At 40.7% G+C, this 16095-nt stretch overlaps 2 protein-coding genes across 2 annotated transcripts; both read left to right on the forward strand.

Moving 5' to 3' along the window:
* The first annotated feature begins 868 nt into the window (after positions 1-868).
* Positions 869-9137, forward strand: LOC103719848 (RING-H2 finger protein ATL38-like). The gene is made up of 4 exons (XM_088720719.1): positions 869-900; positions 1241-1430; positions 2089-2186; positions 8454-9137. Exons 2-4 carry the CDS (start codon positions 1272-1274, stop codon positions 8884-8886), a joined length of 690 nt encoding a protein of 229 aa, XP_088576845.1. The 5' UTR covers positions 869-900; positions 1241-1271; the 3' UTR covers positions 8887-9137.
* Positions 9138-9283: 146 nt separating this feature from the next.
* Positions 9284-11867, forward strand: LOC120113119 (stress-response A/B barrel domain-containing protein At5g22580-like). The gene is made up of 2 exons (XM_039133927.3): positions 9284-10890; positions 11404-11867. Exons 1-2 carry the CDS (start codon positions 10772-10774, stop codon positions 11600-11602), a joined length of 318 nt encoding a protein of 105 aa, XP_038989855.2. The 5' UTR covers positions 9284-10771; the 3' UTR covers positions 11603-11867.
* The last annotated feature ends 4228 nt before the right edge of the window (positions 11868-16095 follow it).

Consider the following 16095-nt stretch of genomic DNA (forward strand, 5'->3'; position numbering starts at 1 on the left):
CTATTTCTTTTGCATGTTTTATATTGTAAGCATTTTCTTTTTTTTCTTTTGGTTTTCACAAAGAGAATAAGGTTTTGATATAGCTTAGAAACTTTAAAATTATATGGTCTCTGTACTACATCAACCATTCACAATTGTATATTTCCGAAGAGTTGTCAAGAATGATCATTGCCTAACAATTTGTCAAATACCCGTCGCTATTATTAGTATTGCAAATTTACATGCCCTCAAACTTTAATGCCAATTCTTAAGTATACTTTTGAAAACAACTTTTAGCGCATTTTATTTTTAATAACAAATTTTTAGGAGCTATTTGGATATCCAAAGATCTTATCAAACAATAAGAACTTCTTGACAAGCTTTTTTAGTATATTAATATGTCGAAGAGGAAGATTTATTAGATGGTAGAGTGAAATCACTCATGCCTCCTTTATCACATAGATTCGGAGAAATTTTTCTCGAGGTTAAGATATTCCATATCTATAAACAGATCCAAAAAGACGCCTAATGATATTTGTCTAGTAAGGTTAGCCAAATAGCCTCGGGAGAGCTGATGCATATCTAAGGGTGCATCATCTACCTACTGAGGCAAGAAGAGAGACGTCAACTAGATAAAATATGGATTGAGTTGGATATACGATAGATTAAAAGCTATGTATCCAAATCATATATATTTATTAGACGGGTCCAATATCCAGATCCTTCTAGTCCCAACCGACTCCCCCACTCGCGACCGGTTCATTCCAGTCACCGGCTAGCTCCGAACGGTTCGAATCACCCAAACCTTGCTTTCATTGATTAGTAGATAAAATAGCGACGCCTTCACTTAAGAAATCACTAATTAAATTAATCATCATCTCCTTAGAGGCCCCTCGAGTCATTAGCGGCAAAAGCGGATTGGTAAGGAGTTGGAGGCGGGCCCTTACCATTTCCTTCTCTAATTGTCTCTCCATCTCTGTCCCTCCCTCCTCTTCCCTTTCTCTCTCTCGGATTCTTAGCTTTTGGTTCCATGACGGCGGGAGATCGAGAGCTTCTCGGCTTCTCGTCTGGATACTCTTCTCCTCTTCCCTGTGTGATCGCTTCCGATAGCCTTGGACTTGTTTCCTTTCCGACAAGAGATTGAGGGAGAGATGATGGGAGACTGTGGAGAGGGAATTGGAGGGATTTGAGGCGGAGATTTTGGCTCTCTTTTTCCTGTTAATTTGTAATTCGAAGATTTCTTTCTTTTTCTTTGGGGCAGCAAGAAGAGAAGGGCGTGGGGGGGTGGTGTCATGATGTCGACGGGGCTTAATCTGGTGATGACGGTGATCGGATTCGCGGTGAGCACCATGTTCATAGTGTTCGTGTGCACCAGGCTCATCTGCGCGAGAATCCAGCTGAGGGCCTCCAGGAGGGCATTCCCCACCGCTTCCAGATCCGATCTCAGCGTCGTGAGCTCTCTCCGCCTCCTGCTTCCCTTTTTTTCTTTTTTGTCTGGTTGTTTTGTCTCCTGAGGGAGTAGTAGTTAGTTTTGGTTCGGTTGCTGTTTGAGCGTTGTGATGGTTGGCTATGATCATCAAATGCCCCTTTCTTTCCGTCGAGAAAGAAAGGTGAATCTTTTCCGTACAAATCTACAGTTTGAATGCGATTGTTGTACTTATTTCATAATTCTAACTGTAAGCACTTTACTTAGATTCTGCTGGTGCTAATTAAGAGCTAGAAGTATCCTTCTTTAATGATTTCTTTCAATCAGATACCCAAATTTTTGTTATTGATTCTGATGACTGAGCTCCTATTGTCAAAGATGGAATATTTTTCCTAGTTTTTTGAGTTTAAAGTGGAATCGCTCCTGAAAAAAAATAAAATGAAGCGACTATTTCTTTCCTGGCTTTAGATTCAACTGTTATTTAGCAAACTTCCGTGTCCTGCTCCACTTTTCCCTTTTCATCCCGCGTATGGGGATAAGTTTGGAGCCGCGACATGCTGAAATTCTGTGTATTGCCGTGAAGAAGTTTGCTTTCTTAATACTCATGTGCTTCTAGATTTTGATCTTTGTGCATTGTGCACTTATTGATCCTTTTTTTTCTGCTGAATTGTCTCCTGAAACAGCTGGAACGTGGGATCCATGGATTGGAGCCAGTAATAGTAGCAAGCTTTCCAACAAAGAAGTTTGGTGATCAGTACTTTTCATCTGGACAGGATATTCAGTAAGTTTCTCAAGTGCTCTATGTCCAGTTATGCAGTTGTTCTTGTATGCCATTCTTTCTCCTTTGTGTCATTGGCTAAAAGTGAGAACCGACCTGCTGGCTCTGTATGACTGACAGAGATTGCCGATTGTGTTTTTCCTTTTAAGTGTCTTCTTCACATGAATGCCTGTTTATACCTTTTATAAATAAGTATTAAATTTATATTTCCCCTTGTCTTTGTCCTTGACCAAATGGTTACCTGGAAAATGATATGCTCAAAACTATATTTAGCGATTCTTGTTCATTCAGCCCTAAAAGTATTCAGCTTTTGGATCCACTCAGGATTAACTAACGCTCAATCTAGTCTGCCGACGATGTGTCTGGTCCCATCGGGTTGATTGCTCCAAGAGAGTCTGTGCCCCGAGGAACAAAGATCAGTCTGGTTTGCATTCTGCAGACAGTCATAAAAATTTATTTAAAGGTCTGGGCTCCTGTTAAAAAAGGTACTCCACCTCCCATTTTTGCATCGATGATTTTGACAATATGAAAATCACCCGCTGCGAGCCATGGTCATTGTATGCTAAGGCGGAGATTAATTAATTATTACTGCAGCAGGCGCCTATCTGTAGATAGATTGGATCCATAAATATAAAGTCCAGTTTTTCAAAGTCCCCTTATCAAAATAGCAGCAAGTCAGCACTTGGTCGAATTCGAAGATTTTTGTATATCCCCAAAACTAGGATCCTATAGGAGCAAGATTATCCCTTTAGGAGAGCTAGTATAGTTGGCCATAAGGTCACACCCCTTCTTCATTCTATGAGTGTTGCGGGTTTTGCCCGCAACAGCACAGTCCCAACCGGGTCCGGAACAGAGAAAGCGACTGCGTCCCTCCCGAGGTATTGTCCGCTCTGGCGGCCGTTAACCATGCCTTTGGCGCTAGGCACACCCTCACGGTTTTGTCCCACAAAAGGGCCCTCGAGAGGAAAGGTTTTGGCCTCCTCATTATAAGACACAGACCTTTCCGCTATTCGGCCGGTATGGGACTAAATTCGAGAACCACACCCACAACACAACCCTCCTAGTGGGAAGGTCCTGTGCGCACACAGCCCCCCAGTCCCAGGGAGAGTTCTGCTCATGGGCGGGCCCCTACCTGGCGCGCCATCTGTTGCGGATTTTTGCCCGCAACAGCACAGTCCCAACCGGGTCCGGAACAGAGAAAACGACTGCATCCCTCTCGAGGTATTGTCCGTTTTGGGAGCCGTTAACCACGCCTTTGGCGCTAGGCACACCCTCACGGTTTTGTCCCACAAAAGGGCCCTCGAGAGAAAAGGTTTTGGCCTCCTCATTATAAGGCACAGACCTTTCCACTATTCGGCCGGTATGGGACTAAATTCGAGAACCACACCCACAACAATGAGTTATCTAGAACTTCGGGTTTCACAAACTTTATTTTCCACCAGTCCCATAATAGAGGTTTGTTCTTCTTGATAAGCTTCTGTCTTTCCCTCTGCTTCTCAATATTGTTCATCCCTCTTAACATGCTAGATGAGGACATTCATTAGGAGTTTTAGGTTTAATTTTGTGGGGAATTCCCTCCACTATTGGAGGCACTTTTCCTTGCTCTTGTTTGGATATGGGCCTTAGCTTTTTCTTGGAGCTGCATTCACTTTCCTCATCTTTCGTAGATTGAATAGACTTCCCAACTTGCTGAATCCATTCAAGGTTATCCATAGCCAGGACACTTGGGTGATCTCTCTCTAAGGATTTAGGAGTTTGATATGGACTTAATCTTTTCCAGTCCCTCTTCAGCTGGTTGTACTCTTGAGATACTTATTTCTAACTCTATCATGTCTTTTTTTGCATCGATCCATCTTAAGAGATTGTCGTGTAGTTGTAAGTTAACACTTCTTTCACTACCAGCAATATTTGTTAATCATATGGCACCCAATACGTGCATCCTTTTGTGCTATCGGCCTTCAATTCTATTTGATGCATTCATATGTATGTCCATCTTTTGGTATAGAGAAACAAGGTGCCGATCTTATCTTTTCAAAAAAGCTTGTTATGTTGGATTCTCACCATAGCACATACACCCACAAACATGCATGCACGCCTTTGTTCAAATATTCTTTCCAAATTTTAATTCTATATCTGCCCTTTTCTACTATTATCAGCCAACTATCTATTATCTCCAATAAACATAAACAAAAAGGTCTGCACTTGAATATCAGGATATTCACTGGTTATGTATAGATGCTGTGTGAGAAAATAAAGGCTTAAACTTTCTGCCTGCCCTTCTGGTGCACTGTGATAACATGAGTTAAATAAGCTTGTAGTGTGATGCAATTTGTTGCTGCAGTGTGATTATCCTTCCTAGTAGAACTGTTTCTCTCCCAGATACTTCCTTTTACCTGTTCATGTAATTAAAGTGTGATATTAATTGCCTTGATATTTTATTTTAAAAAAAAGGATATGCCGTGCTTCAAAGGTGATGAAATAAAATAAACCATATGGTTGACAATCTTATAAGCTGGAAAGTTATGGTTAACATATTTTCTAGGGGTTGACAATCATATTTTCTAAGGGCACATTTGAGACGAGCTATGGCTGACATGTGAACCAGAATTCTCATGGTTGGCCAATTGCATGGTCACCACTCATCTTTTGAAGTAAGAGCTTCTGGTTGTCATATTTGGCTGTTGCGAGATGATGCTTAATTATGGATTTAAGTTATCAAGTTGAAATCCAAATTCATAATCAGATTTTAATGGGAGATGCAATCAACTCGTTGTTGAAGAAAAAATAGCATGGTTAGACTGACTATATTATAGGAGTAGATTCGAATCTAGCTTTCAAAATTTGATGGAAAAAATGCCAACATTTCAACACTTTATGCCATAAAATCTTCCATTTCATTTGCACTTCTTATGTTATATTGACCCAGTCATGCACCTGGTCTTTGCATGTTTCTCTCGTTGGAGCTCAGAAGCAGGTCAAGGCTGACTTTATGGATGGGAGAAAACAATATAAAGCAGGTAGCAAGGTTTTTGCTCATGCAGCTTAAATAAAACCGGTTACTATGGATGATTAATGTGCAAAAGAAATCCTAGCTGATGTTGAAAGTTTGAACTGGTAGTTATTTTGTGGAATTTGAGAAGGTTAGTCAATACAGAAAAAAATTCATTGGTGGTTGAGTTTTGCAACTGTGATTTAGATTTGAGAATTAATGGTGCAAGGGATACTTTTGCAAGTGCTAGTGAGTCATTGCTAACATGGACCGATCAAAGCAGTTTCCGTAGTGAGCTATACAAGCAAGGGTTGATTTGGTAAAGTTCAAACAGTCTAGTTTCAGCTGCAAATAATAGCTATGGAGGTTAGAAAGTGTCGACCTTGATGTCTCTTGTCGTAATGATCCAACGGGGAGCTTGTTTCTAAGGCAACATGATTGCCCTTCACTTGGTGGATGAAGGGGGACTTCATTGCGACATATTTGTTCAAAGTCATGAAAGAATTAAGGGAAGTCATATGATACAAATATACTTTTGAGACCATAAATGATCTTAATGCAATGGTTCCTTAACTTGGCCTTGTTGAAAAGTTCCTATGTGATCTGTATGACTTCAAATAAGATATAATTCTTCTTTCAAGTATTGGATGGAGTGTTACCCTAAAGGGATAGGGCTTTTTTGAGATTTATTTCAGTTTATGTGTTTATTTTTCTAGAAAATGGAAATTACAACAGGTTAAATTATACAATATGGCTTGAAGTGAGACTTTGAGGATATCTTTTTGGTGGAAGAATAGCTAGTGAAAGGATCAAGTAACTCTAAGTATTACAAAGGGCATAATATAAAACTACCTGGAGTGAGTTTAGCATCACTAGAGTTAGTAACATGTAGTTGCTTGAAGATATGGACCTGACGATTACATTGAGATAGAAAGAAAGTTACAAAATGTGAAAGGATCTTCCTAGTGGCAAAGAATAGTCCAAGCTACTGGTTAAGGAAGTATCATTTTTTACCCTTTTCGTCTTGATTGATAAAAGAGGAAGATGTTATATAATTTTTTGACTTTAGGACTTCTACAGATATGAAAGGATAGAGAGAGAGAGAGAGAGAGAGAGAGAGAGAGAGAGAGAGAGAGTTTCTCTATGCAGCCAAGGAAGAACCTGAATTGCTTAAGCAGATTAATGTGAAGGTACATGAAACAAAGTTTGAACAATGCAACATGCGACTTTAGGAGTATATACACGCATAATCTGTGCATTGATATTATTGATAAAATCCTGGTGGCATGCTTGCTGTTGTAGCCCATTCTTGATAGCAGTGATAACATCTGAAAATATTATTTTATTTCCTCACACTTAAGCTTTCTAAATGGTGTTATAGGGCACTCAGACCTTTCTTTATTATGTCAGAGGTTGTTCGTGTGAAATTGACCAATTCCTTATTCATATCCATTGCTGTATTGAATTGTCAAATTCTGAACTCTACATGTTTTCCGGGATATGTCATGGTGGTTGGATATCAGGTTCACCCATGGCTTGGTCTTTCTTGTAACCATGTAATCTTTTTGTTATTATTGTCTTTGCTTCCATGCCATACTTATTGAGCATATCATGTCTCTGGCTGCTGTTAGGCCTCTTTTGGTTGCAGTTCTTTTCTTCGAGCTTTTCATTTCTGTTGAGAGATTGAAAAACATTTCTCTTTTTAATACGTCCAAGTCCTGTTATGTAGTATTCTGCTATGGTTACCTTTACAATTGAGAATTTTTTGCATTTACTTAGTCATAGTGTAAACTTATATGGTACCATGTCATTTGGTATATAGAGTGAAACAAAATTACCAATGCAACATTGGTTTCTCGCATCTACTGGCTTTTATAGGTTGATGTCGGCTTGTTCCAGCATCATTTTTGTAAATCTCAGCCTTTATTGGCCAATATTGCAGTAAGAAACTACAATACGGATCAACATCAGTAGGTACCTGATCAAGCTGAATTGTGATGGTATATTATATATTTTTCCCCTGAACACATTTAAATTGCTCATATTATATATGTTCCCCTCGAACACATTTAAATTCCTCTTTCTTGAACCTTCAACAAATATGAGCCCTTGTGTATATCTTGCCATCAAGTTCTTCGATATACTTCTTTTTATGCACTATACTTACCATGTGCCTAGTTTCTTTCTTCTTTCCATCTTTTCTCTGTTCTGTGGAAAGTGGGGGGTTCCAAGAGGGAATAGGGGATGAGTGATGTTGCTATTTAAATTATTGAAATTAAAACCAAATTTGGGGTTGCATGGAACCTTATGTGTAAATAAAGACTTGTCTTGCATCATCTTATTCAGTAATGATTATTGATGAGGCTAAACCCTACTAATATTGAATACTCGTAATCTTAATTTTATTTGTGCCCTTTCAAACATGCATATCCTGCCAGCCTATGCTTTAGATGATGGATTATGAGGGGCGCCGATGCATCTGCATGCTTTAAATGGCAGATTTAAGAGCTTTATGATTATGGCAGTAACGTAAGTGGGTAAAAATATTCCCTATCAGCCGGTAAGATGATCCAAGAAGTAGGTAGACTGTTGTGGCACAGCACTGCAGCATATTGTGGATCTCTACTCTGATAGACAATTTCATTGAATGGTTATTGCCAGGGGGGAGAAGCATTGGTAAGTTTTTACATCTGATGGAAGAATGATTTTGAGAATATTGGAGCTTGGTGACTTTTTGGCTTAGGCAATTTAGCTAGATTGGAATGATAATCGCCTAGGTCCTTTGGCTATATAAATACCTTGAAGATGAATACTGCTGTAATAGCTGATCTTTATCTTCGTATACTATATATCAAAAGATAAGTGACCTTTAAAATGAATTTGTTTCTTATGTCCCAAAACATGATTGAATAAAAGGGTATCCCGAAAAATCTACCCCCGCCACTCTCCCCAATGAGAAGCAGATCAGGTAGATTTGTTGGCGAAAGTACTGATTATCCTTGTTACACATGATTCCTTCACAATTGCCTTTGTGAACTTTGGGTTAAGAATGTACATGAAATGTTGGCTTTTACCTGTGGATTCATATAGCCGAAAGTTATTCTCATTTTCACAGGATATGCTGTTCTTGCTATGTTTGCGCACCATTTGCACTTTTTTTTGTTTCAATTTGTTGTTTTTCGTTCCCCTGGCTCAAAGCTATTTGCATGTTCATCTATCTGTTCATGAATGGAATGGGCATATCCAGTCAGTGTATCTAATGTATGAAGTATTCTCTGTAGGTGCACAGTATGTCTTGCAGAATACCAAGAAAAAGATGTATTGCGCATTCTTCCATACTGTGGACACACGTTCCACATTACATGCATAGACATATGGTTAAAACAACATTCGACGTGCCCTGTGTGTAGAATTTCATTGCGAGATTCTCCGGATAGGAAACGTGCAATGCAGCCTGTCTACAGTGCAGCCAGTAGGTCCTATCATCCAGAAACTGTTGAGTCGGATCCGTGTCACAACCGACTTGCAGGCCATGGTTGTTCTGCTTGGACGTCGGAGAACCAGAGAATGGACTCCACTCGGACAGATCACTTCAGTTCCGAGCCATCGGGAACCTTGGGTACGCTTTCAACGGTGTCGGTCGACCGCTCCATTAAAAATGCTTGCCGCCATGAAACAGAGGGAAAGCACATCGAAAGTCCATCATATTCTTAGCAATTCAGAAGTACAGAAATACAATTCAAGGTGTTTGAGATTGCTCTCCATGACAATCTAAGTTGCAAACGAGGTCTTTTTAGAAACTAACATCAGATTACACCAAACTATTCGCCTAGAGCTGATTGTTCCTCTTCTTTGGGGCTTGATGTACATATGCTGATGATTCTCAAGTGGTGGAATCAGCCAGTTTTTGGGCCCCAATCCTTTTTCGTGCAGCTATAGAAGGAGAAACCAGAGTTTGATTTTTCTGATGGTGCCTTGTTTTGATGTTGCAGCATTTCTTTCGGTACATTATTTGAACGTCTTCCTTTTCCAGCGACAGGAACTGGTAGATTCTCTTCGTCTTTGAAATATGACTGCAAAGTTCCTGGATCTCAATTCCTTCAATATTCCACCGACTGGAAGGCCGAGGCTGCAACTTTCTCGTGTTACTGTATGAATCCATGGAGCACGACATCTGCTGTTCATCATCATTTCCTAGTAATTCCTTCTAAGCCTTCGGCATCTTTTGTCGTAAAACGCTGGAACCGGTCAGCAAGCTAAACATGCAATTGGCCGAGTCGCTCCGATGCCGCAGCCTTTCATCCGCCTTCTGACACCGCACGTGGATGGAATCATTGTAAAAGTCGGTGGCTCTTCAACCGAGTATGCTTTATGTCTGTCGAGGAAGCACGTGCTTTAGATCTTCATCTGGTACATCAGCTATGCGGCCTTTCCTGGTGAATTGATGCGAACTGGGAAGCAAGCAATACGCTAATCTTTTGAAAGGCTGGTGTAATTTATGTATACTTGCATCAGCCATCTAGATCGAAGAGCCTAATGTGTACTTGGAGGCAGACTCGAGCTACATCCTGTATCATAGATCACAAGACTTCCCCTGTGCACCTACCTCCCGAGAGAGAGAGAGAGAGAGAGAGAGAGAGAGAGGAGAATCATATTGTTGTGGAAATAAGGGGTTTCGAACTTAATCCTGTATCGGTTAGGAAGCGGAAAGGTTTGTGCCTTAGATGGGGGGAGAAACTCTTTTCCTTGCGAGACGTCTTTTATAAGGCAAAATCATCTCGGGGCGCCAGAGGATCTCCAGAGCAAACAATATCTCGCAAGGGACGTAACTGTTTTTTACCTACCGTCAGTTGAGACTGAGATATGAGGTCGGAGGATACCTTCGACCTCATCAATGGTGCTTTCGTTGAGAGCTCTTAATCCTGGCACAGACTTTTCCGCTGAAGGGCTGATGTTGTGGGAATAAAGAATCTCGAACTTAGTTCCATATCGGCTAGGTAGCGAAAATGTCTGTACCTTGAATGGAGGGAAAAATTCTTTTCTTGCGAGGCGCCTTTTATAGGATAAAACTGTCTCGGGACGCCATAGGAACTCCAGAGCTGATAATGGAATTCACCGTTTTTCTGCCTACAACCGGTTGGGACTGAGATGTGAGGCTAGGGGATACCTTCGACCTCATCACATATGGTCATCTCTGGGCTTGATTACGGGCATGAAACTTGGAGCCCCCTGAGATAAGCATGTCTGGTGGGAGCAGATCAAGCGCTGAGCGACAACCTGCAGTGGCCGGGGGAAAAGGTTGGTCATGTGAGGATCGTACCCTTTAAAAGGGGATAAGGAACCTGCCGATCTAGCCAGCTCATCGAACAAAACTTGGGTCCCGTCATCGAACGAAACCTTGATCGGCTCGCGGTGGTGGGACCCATGCAGTTGTGCGCTGTGGGGTACATGGAATATTTCGGACGTTATTGCCGCAGAAAGGTGCGATGCTTCATTGTGGTTCTTCTGACTACGGTCAGAGTATGAACTCTTAAATTTGGACAGCCTTTGCTCCGACGATCTATTGCTCCACTTCGCCTGCTGCTCTAGCGATCAACCCATGGGAGACTTCAAGCATTTGGTTCTAGCGAAGTTCAAGGATGGCGTCATAGTGGAGAAGCTAATGGAAGGGATGCGAAGTCTTGTTGCTGAAATGGACACTGTCCAGTCATTTGAATGGTACTTACTTCTAATCCTTGCTCTTTTCTTCCATGGTGTTTCCTCAGATATTATTATAAAGTGTATCATTTAAAGTATGCATCTTTCCAATGTTTTTCCCTGGGAATGCTTGGGTAAGGGTTTAACACGATCTAAAATGATTCTTCATTGAAGCCTGGAAGTGATGCCCTTCACCCTCACAACTAGCATGCATGATATACTTCAAATTTTTCATCTTAACTAACAAAAGGAGTGTTTTTGCAAACGCTTGCTGATGTCCTACCCAAGGTCATGAGGAAGCATTTTCGATTCACTTGATCATTTCGAGCTGACCCACAGATGATTCCCCCATACGATCCAATGTGAGTAAATGGATGTGGGCTCTTGTTCATAAAAGGCGAATATTTTGTGCTAGCATGAATCACGTTGTGGTGATGATTTAAATCCTTTTCGATTCTCAAGTTATCAAGCCTATGACGAGTCCTTGGTGTCTTGATAACCATGCTAGCTATTCTTGTTTTCCTTCTCATGCAGGGGACAGAATGTGCTGAGCGATAACACACTAACACAAGGCTTCACTCATATGTTCTTGTTGACATTCAGAAGCTCGGATGACCTAGCCACCTACACGAACCATCCCAGCCACCTCGAGTACGCAGAAAAATTCACTGCAGCCATTGATAAGGTCTTGTTATTTGATTTTCCTCCCGTCCTCGTCAAGCCTTCAGCTTGAAAGAAAGAGTATTCTAAGATGGATATCATGGTTGGGAAGTCCATAATAATTTTGTGTGTACCCAATGTTAAGTGCGCTCTCAAGGAAATGTTATTTAACTTCCAATGTAATGAGCTAGTTTAATTTGGTGGTTTTGGGTTTTCTGTTTAGGCGTCCTTTGGTGAGTTTTTCACCTGGGTGGTCCTCAAACTTCTGTTCTCGATCCTCTTCCGATCATCGTTTCTTACTGGGATCATGAGCTGGTTCTCTCTTTTTTTTGATTGAATGGGAGGCTGTGCGGCTGGTTTCTTCTTAAATGTCCTGATATGATCACGGGGTGGAATACTGCCTTTTGGCTCAAACTAAGTAACCAAGGGAATGAATCGCGTCCTGTCGGCCTTTGAGACAGACTTCTACCTTCTACTCCTGGAGTGGGACAGCTGTTACATTACACCTGAAAAAAACAACTAGCCTCTTCTCCGTCTATAGTTTTCAGTCCTTATATCCAGATCCTGTTACTTGGATCCCATGTACCCCCTCTTTTTCGATCGAGAATCCAATGCAATTTTTATAATTTGTAGTAAGATTGATTCAAATAGATGATAATCGAGAGCTCTAATGGTCCCCTTGGATTAGTATATAGTAAGCGAGCATTCATAGGTTTAAAAGGAGGTTTGAGTGTTACGTGAATATTGTTGGTGAAGACTAGGCTGGATTCAAGGTGGAGAATTTTTTCTAGAAAATAACCTGTCAGATGCGGCGCGAGATTTTTGTGAACAATTGTAGATGTCGGGACAAGAAGAAAGAATAACAAAACAAGAAAAAAAAAAAAGCAAAAATACATAATATCTATGTCCACGGTCAAAGACGATCCAATAGCTTCACTATAAAAAATTGGAGATTACAAAATATAAAATTTCCTCATAAATTCTAGTTGTTACCAGAGATATATATAATAGAGAAAATCGATTTAGACTCGAACTGATGTTTTATAATAGTTAAGTTAGTTTTACCGGCACAGGCTCTACCTTCGCACACTTGGTCGATTATTCGTGCGGTCCAACCAAAACCCATATAGTGGCTTCGAGATCTTTTTCCTTTGCTCCAGAAAAAAAAAAAAGTCTCTTTTTTGGCTCTCTAGGGCTCGTAAATGCAAGACATATTTAACAGTAGGCTGATATAGCCACCTTAGATTAGTAGATATATCCCATCTCGGATTAGATGGTGATGTTTCGTCGCTATAGAAGGGGTGGCTCTTCATTTGTTTTTTATGGTCGCTACTCTTCATTGCCTTGGACCATTTTCCTACTTCCCAACACATCACATGGCCAAGCACACGGAGAACAGGAGTATGGTTTCCAAATGGGGAGGCTTGGCGTAGAATGAAGTCGTGAGCGCCATAACAGGCTCGCTTTTTTTGAAATAGAAAGCCACCCCTACAAATAGAGCTCAACAGGAGCTGGGCTTGTGCGCAAAAAAAAAAAAAAAACGAAATCAAAATTTAAATAGGCCCAGCCCGAAATTCAATTAAAAATGAAAAAAAGTTAGGCCCAAGGCCCGGCCCGTGATCAGCTATACCTACAAATTGACATTGAAGCACCTATTGCATTGTATTGCTAGGTGTCTAATTGTTCATTCAGATGGAGCCGTGTGTTTCAGGATCACTGCAACCAGTATCTCTGTTGTTCCAAATGTCCTCAAACTTGAGAGATCTTGTAGAAATGATTAAAGATCAAGTATGATACGTATGAGAAATATCACTTTTCTATGTTGACACAACGCTTCACCTATGGGAGATATTGACGGGCACATACTGATGGATGATATTATCATTATGTTGATTTGGCATCTTGATATTCTCATTATATTGATTTTATATCATTGCAATTTTAGACAAGAAATATCTCTCTGCTATTTTTAGAGCTATTTTCTGAATTTTATTTTGGTGTTATTCTAACTTCACACCAAGTTCTTGCAGCCCTTTAAGAAATAGTACATTCTTTCGAGTTGTCCGACTTTTTTTGTGTAGTCTGATGTGAAGTAGAAAAAATCTCCTCGATCCTCTCAGTTATATTTTACCTCTCTGCGACCCTTTATTCGCTGGATGCCAGAGCCTTTTTGAGCCTAAAACAATTGCTCGTTGCACGTGCACTGCTCAGAAGGGGCTGCAGTCCTCCACCATCCACGAAAATCGCGGAGCAGGGGTTCCCATCCTCTTCTTTTCCTCTTTCTAAATCCAGTCAATCACCATCGCTAGGTCCTCCTCGAGAAGGATGCGCTCCATCCTTACCACCCCATCGCATAAGAGATGCCATCCCAGGGGGTCTTGAGCTCCACCCTTGCCGTTGACAGACCCGTGGTGCTTAATCCTTTTCCCGTAATTAATCTAAAGTCATGGCTCTTGATCACAAAATTAGTCTCCATCATCGGATGTACTACCATCAAATTTTATTTTGAACCCCCCCCCCCCCCCCCCAAAAAAAAAAAAACACCATCCATTTTATTAGAAATGAAATAGGTTCGAAAATATAAATGTTTCGCACCAAATATTTGTTCGGATGGTAGGAAAAAAATATCAAGCTGCTATATTAGACCGGTATATCCTGGAATTGGGGGATCCTCGTACCCACCTCGCACAAAAAAATAAATAATTCATGAGCTTTTGGTGGACCGTGCAAGCCAATTTTATCTTTCTTCATCATAATATTACTCAATTATATATCCTACTGCAACCATGTCCCATCTTTTGCCATCCACCCATCTTGCTATTAGTTCATCACCATCTTTAGCCAAGATTTCCATTGTACTGGCTGTTGTAAATTTTGAGGCCCTGTCTCCATCCAGCAATATTAGTTGGGGACGAAGATCTAATTTCTATACTAGACCGGTGTGCCAGGGAACCTAATCTAGGTGGGGCAGGGCGGGCAGGTGGCTTAGGCCTCACCTAATCTAGCTTAGCCCAGCCACCCCCCCCCCCCCCCCCCCCCCCCCCCCCCCCCATCTTAAATTAAATTGTCATTCATGAGCTTCAAGTGCAATACCACATTCAAGGTTTGGGCCTTTTTCACCATGATTGTCACTATCAAGTCAAATTTAAACTTGTCCTTCATAATCCTCAAGCACACGACATTCCATGACTTGAACCTTTATCACCAAGGTTGTCCCTATATTTATCACTTATCGAGATTACAATTGGCAAGCTTAAGTTTATAAGAGATTTTTTCTCTAAGAATGTGGTTCTTATTGGCCTATTGAGCACTTTCGATGCATTATTTCTTACAAACCATAGTAAAGGTATTAGCAAACTTAATTTCTAGCCTATCTTATACATTTTTTTTGTACTTTTTAATTTATGATCTATCAATTTTCTCACTCTATAACTACATTGCTGTTGCAAGTGGGGAACAATCCCTCCTATTCCCCATTAATCTTGCTAAACATATGTTTTGGCACCTTAGACTAACTTGACAGCATGAGGAGGTGAAAACTATAGCTAGAGAGAGAGAGAGATAACTCTATTCGGTACTAGATTCGATGAAAGTAACCTATCCCTTCATACTACTTTTATATATCCCATCCTCTCTCTAAATATACCAAAAACAAGTAAAAGAACAATATCATCCCTTTGACAAAATCTAAATTTTTATGAAATTTAATACAAATTAAATACAGGAACCTATCCACTTGGATTTAGTCATTTACCACTCCTATCAAATACCGAAAACAAAAACCCTCTATCGTACAAAAAAAGTCCTATCCTCCCGATATTACTTAGATGAGTTCTATATATTCCTTCAAAATTTATTCCACTGCCAAATTTCAGCATTTTTGTGTAACTTTTCAAGCGGTGATGCCATATAACGCAGCAGCAGATCCGTCTAATGCCATGCTGCATACAAATTAATTGTTCACTTAGGAGCAACCAACAGAAAGAAACTTTACCGGTGTCCGCTTACATACCGGTTTTGCAGGGTTCTTAATTAGAGGCATGGCATTTATATCCTGAGATACTATTCGTTGGTACGGACCCCAGTTAGCTCCCGGCCATTATTGGTTGCTTCGAGTTCGTGTTCTACCGACTGGAGTCGAGCATTAGGTGCACCGTCGGACGTGGTCCCTGCATTCCGACGTGGGTCTTCTTGATACTAACGAAGGAGAAATTATTACAAAACAAAACAAAACAAAAATCAAAGCAGCATTCGGTACCCTTCTGTGGCTAAACTTCGGCAGCTGCGACACTTATGTCAGGCTGTCACGGTACGAACGGAGACTGCCCCGCTTTCCTACGTACGTTTTTTTTCTTAGATTCCTACGTACGTAATTCGCTAGCAAGCCAAACGGTGACAGTTGGACCGTTACTAAAAGAAGATATATATTTTTAGCAAAAAAAAAAAAAAAAAAAGAAGATATAGATGCGACGGAATCGACGATACCATCTCTCGACAGACGACATGGAGGCGTGGTCCCATGCTATGCTCCAAAAGCTTCAGAAGTCAAAACCAAATCACAAACCC

The sequence above is a fragment of the Phoenix dactylifera genome, chromosome 4 (assembly GCF_051530095.1).
Source record: "Phoenix dactylifera cultivar Ajwa chromosome 4, Ajwa_hap1_PhDact_Kaust_v1.1, whole genome shotgun sequence".
Classification (NCBI taxonomy): domain Eukaryota; kingdom Viridiplantae; phylum Streptophyta; class Magnoliopsida; order Arecales; family Arecaceae; genus Phoenix; species Phoenix dactylifera.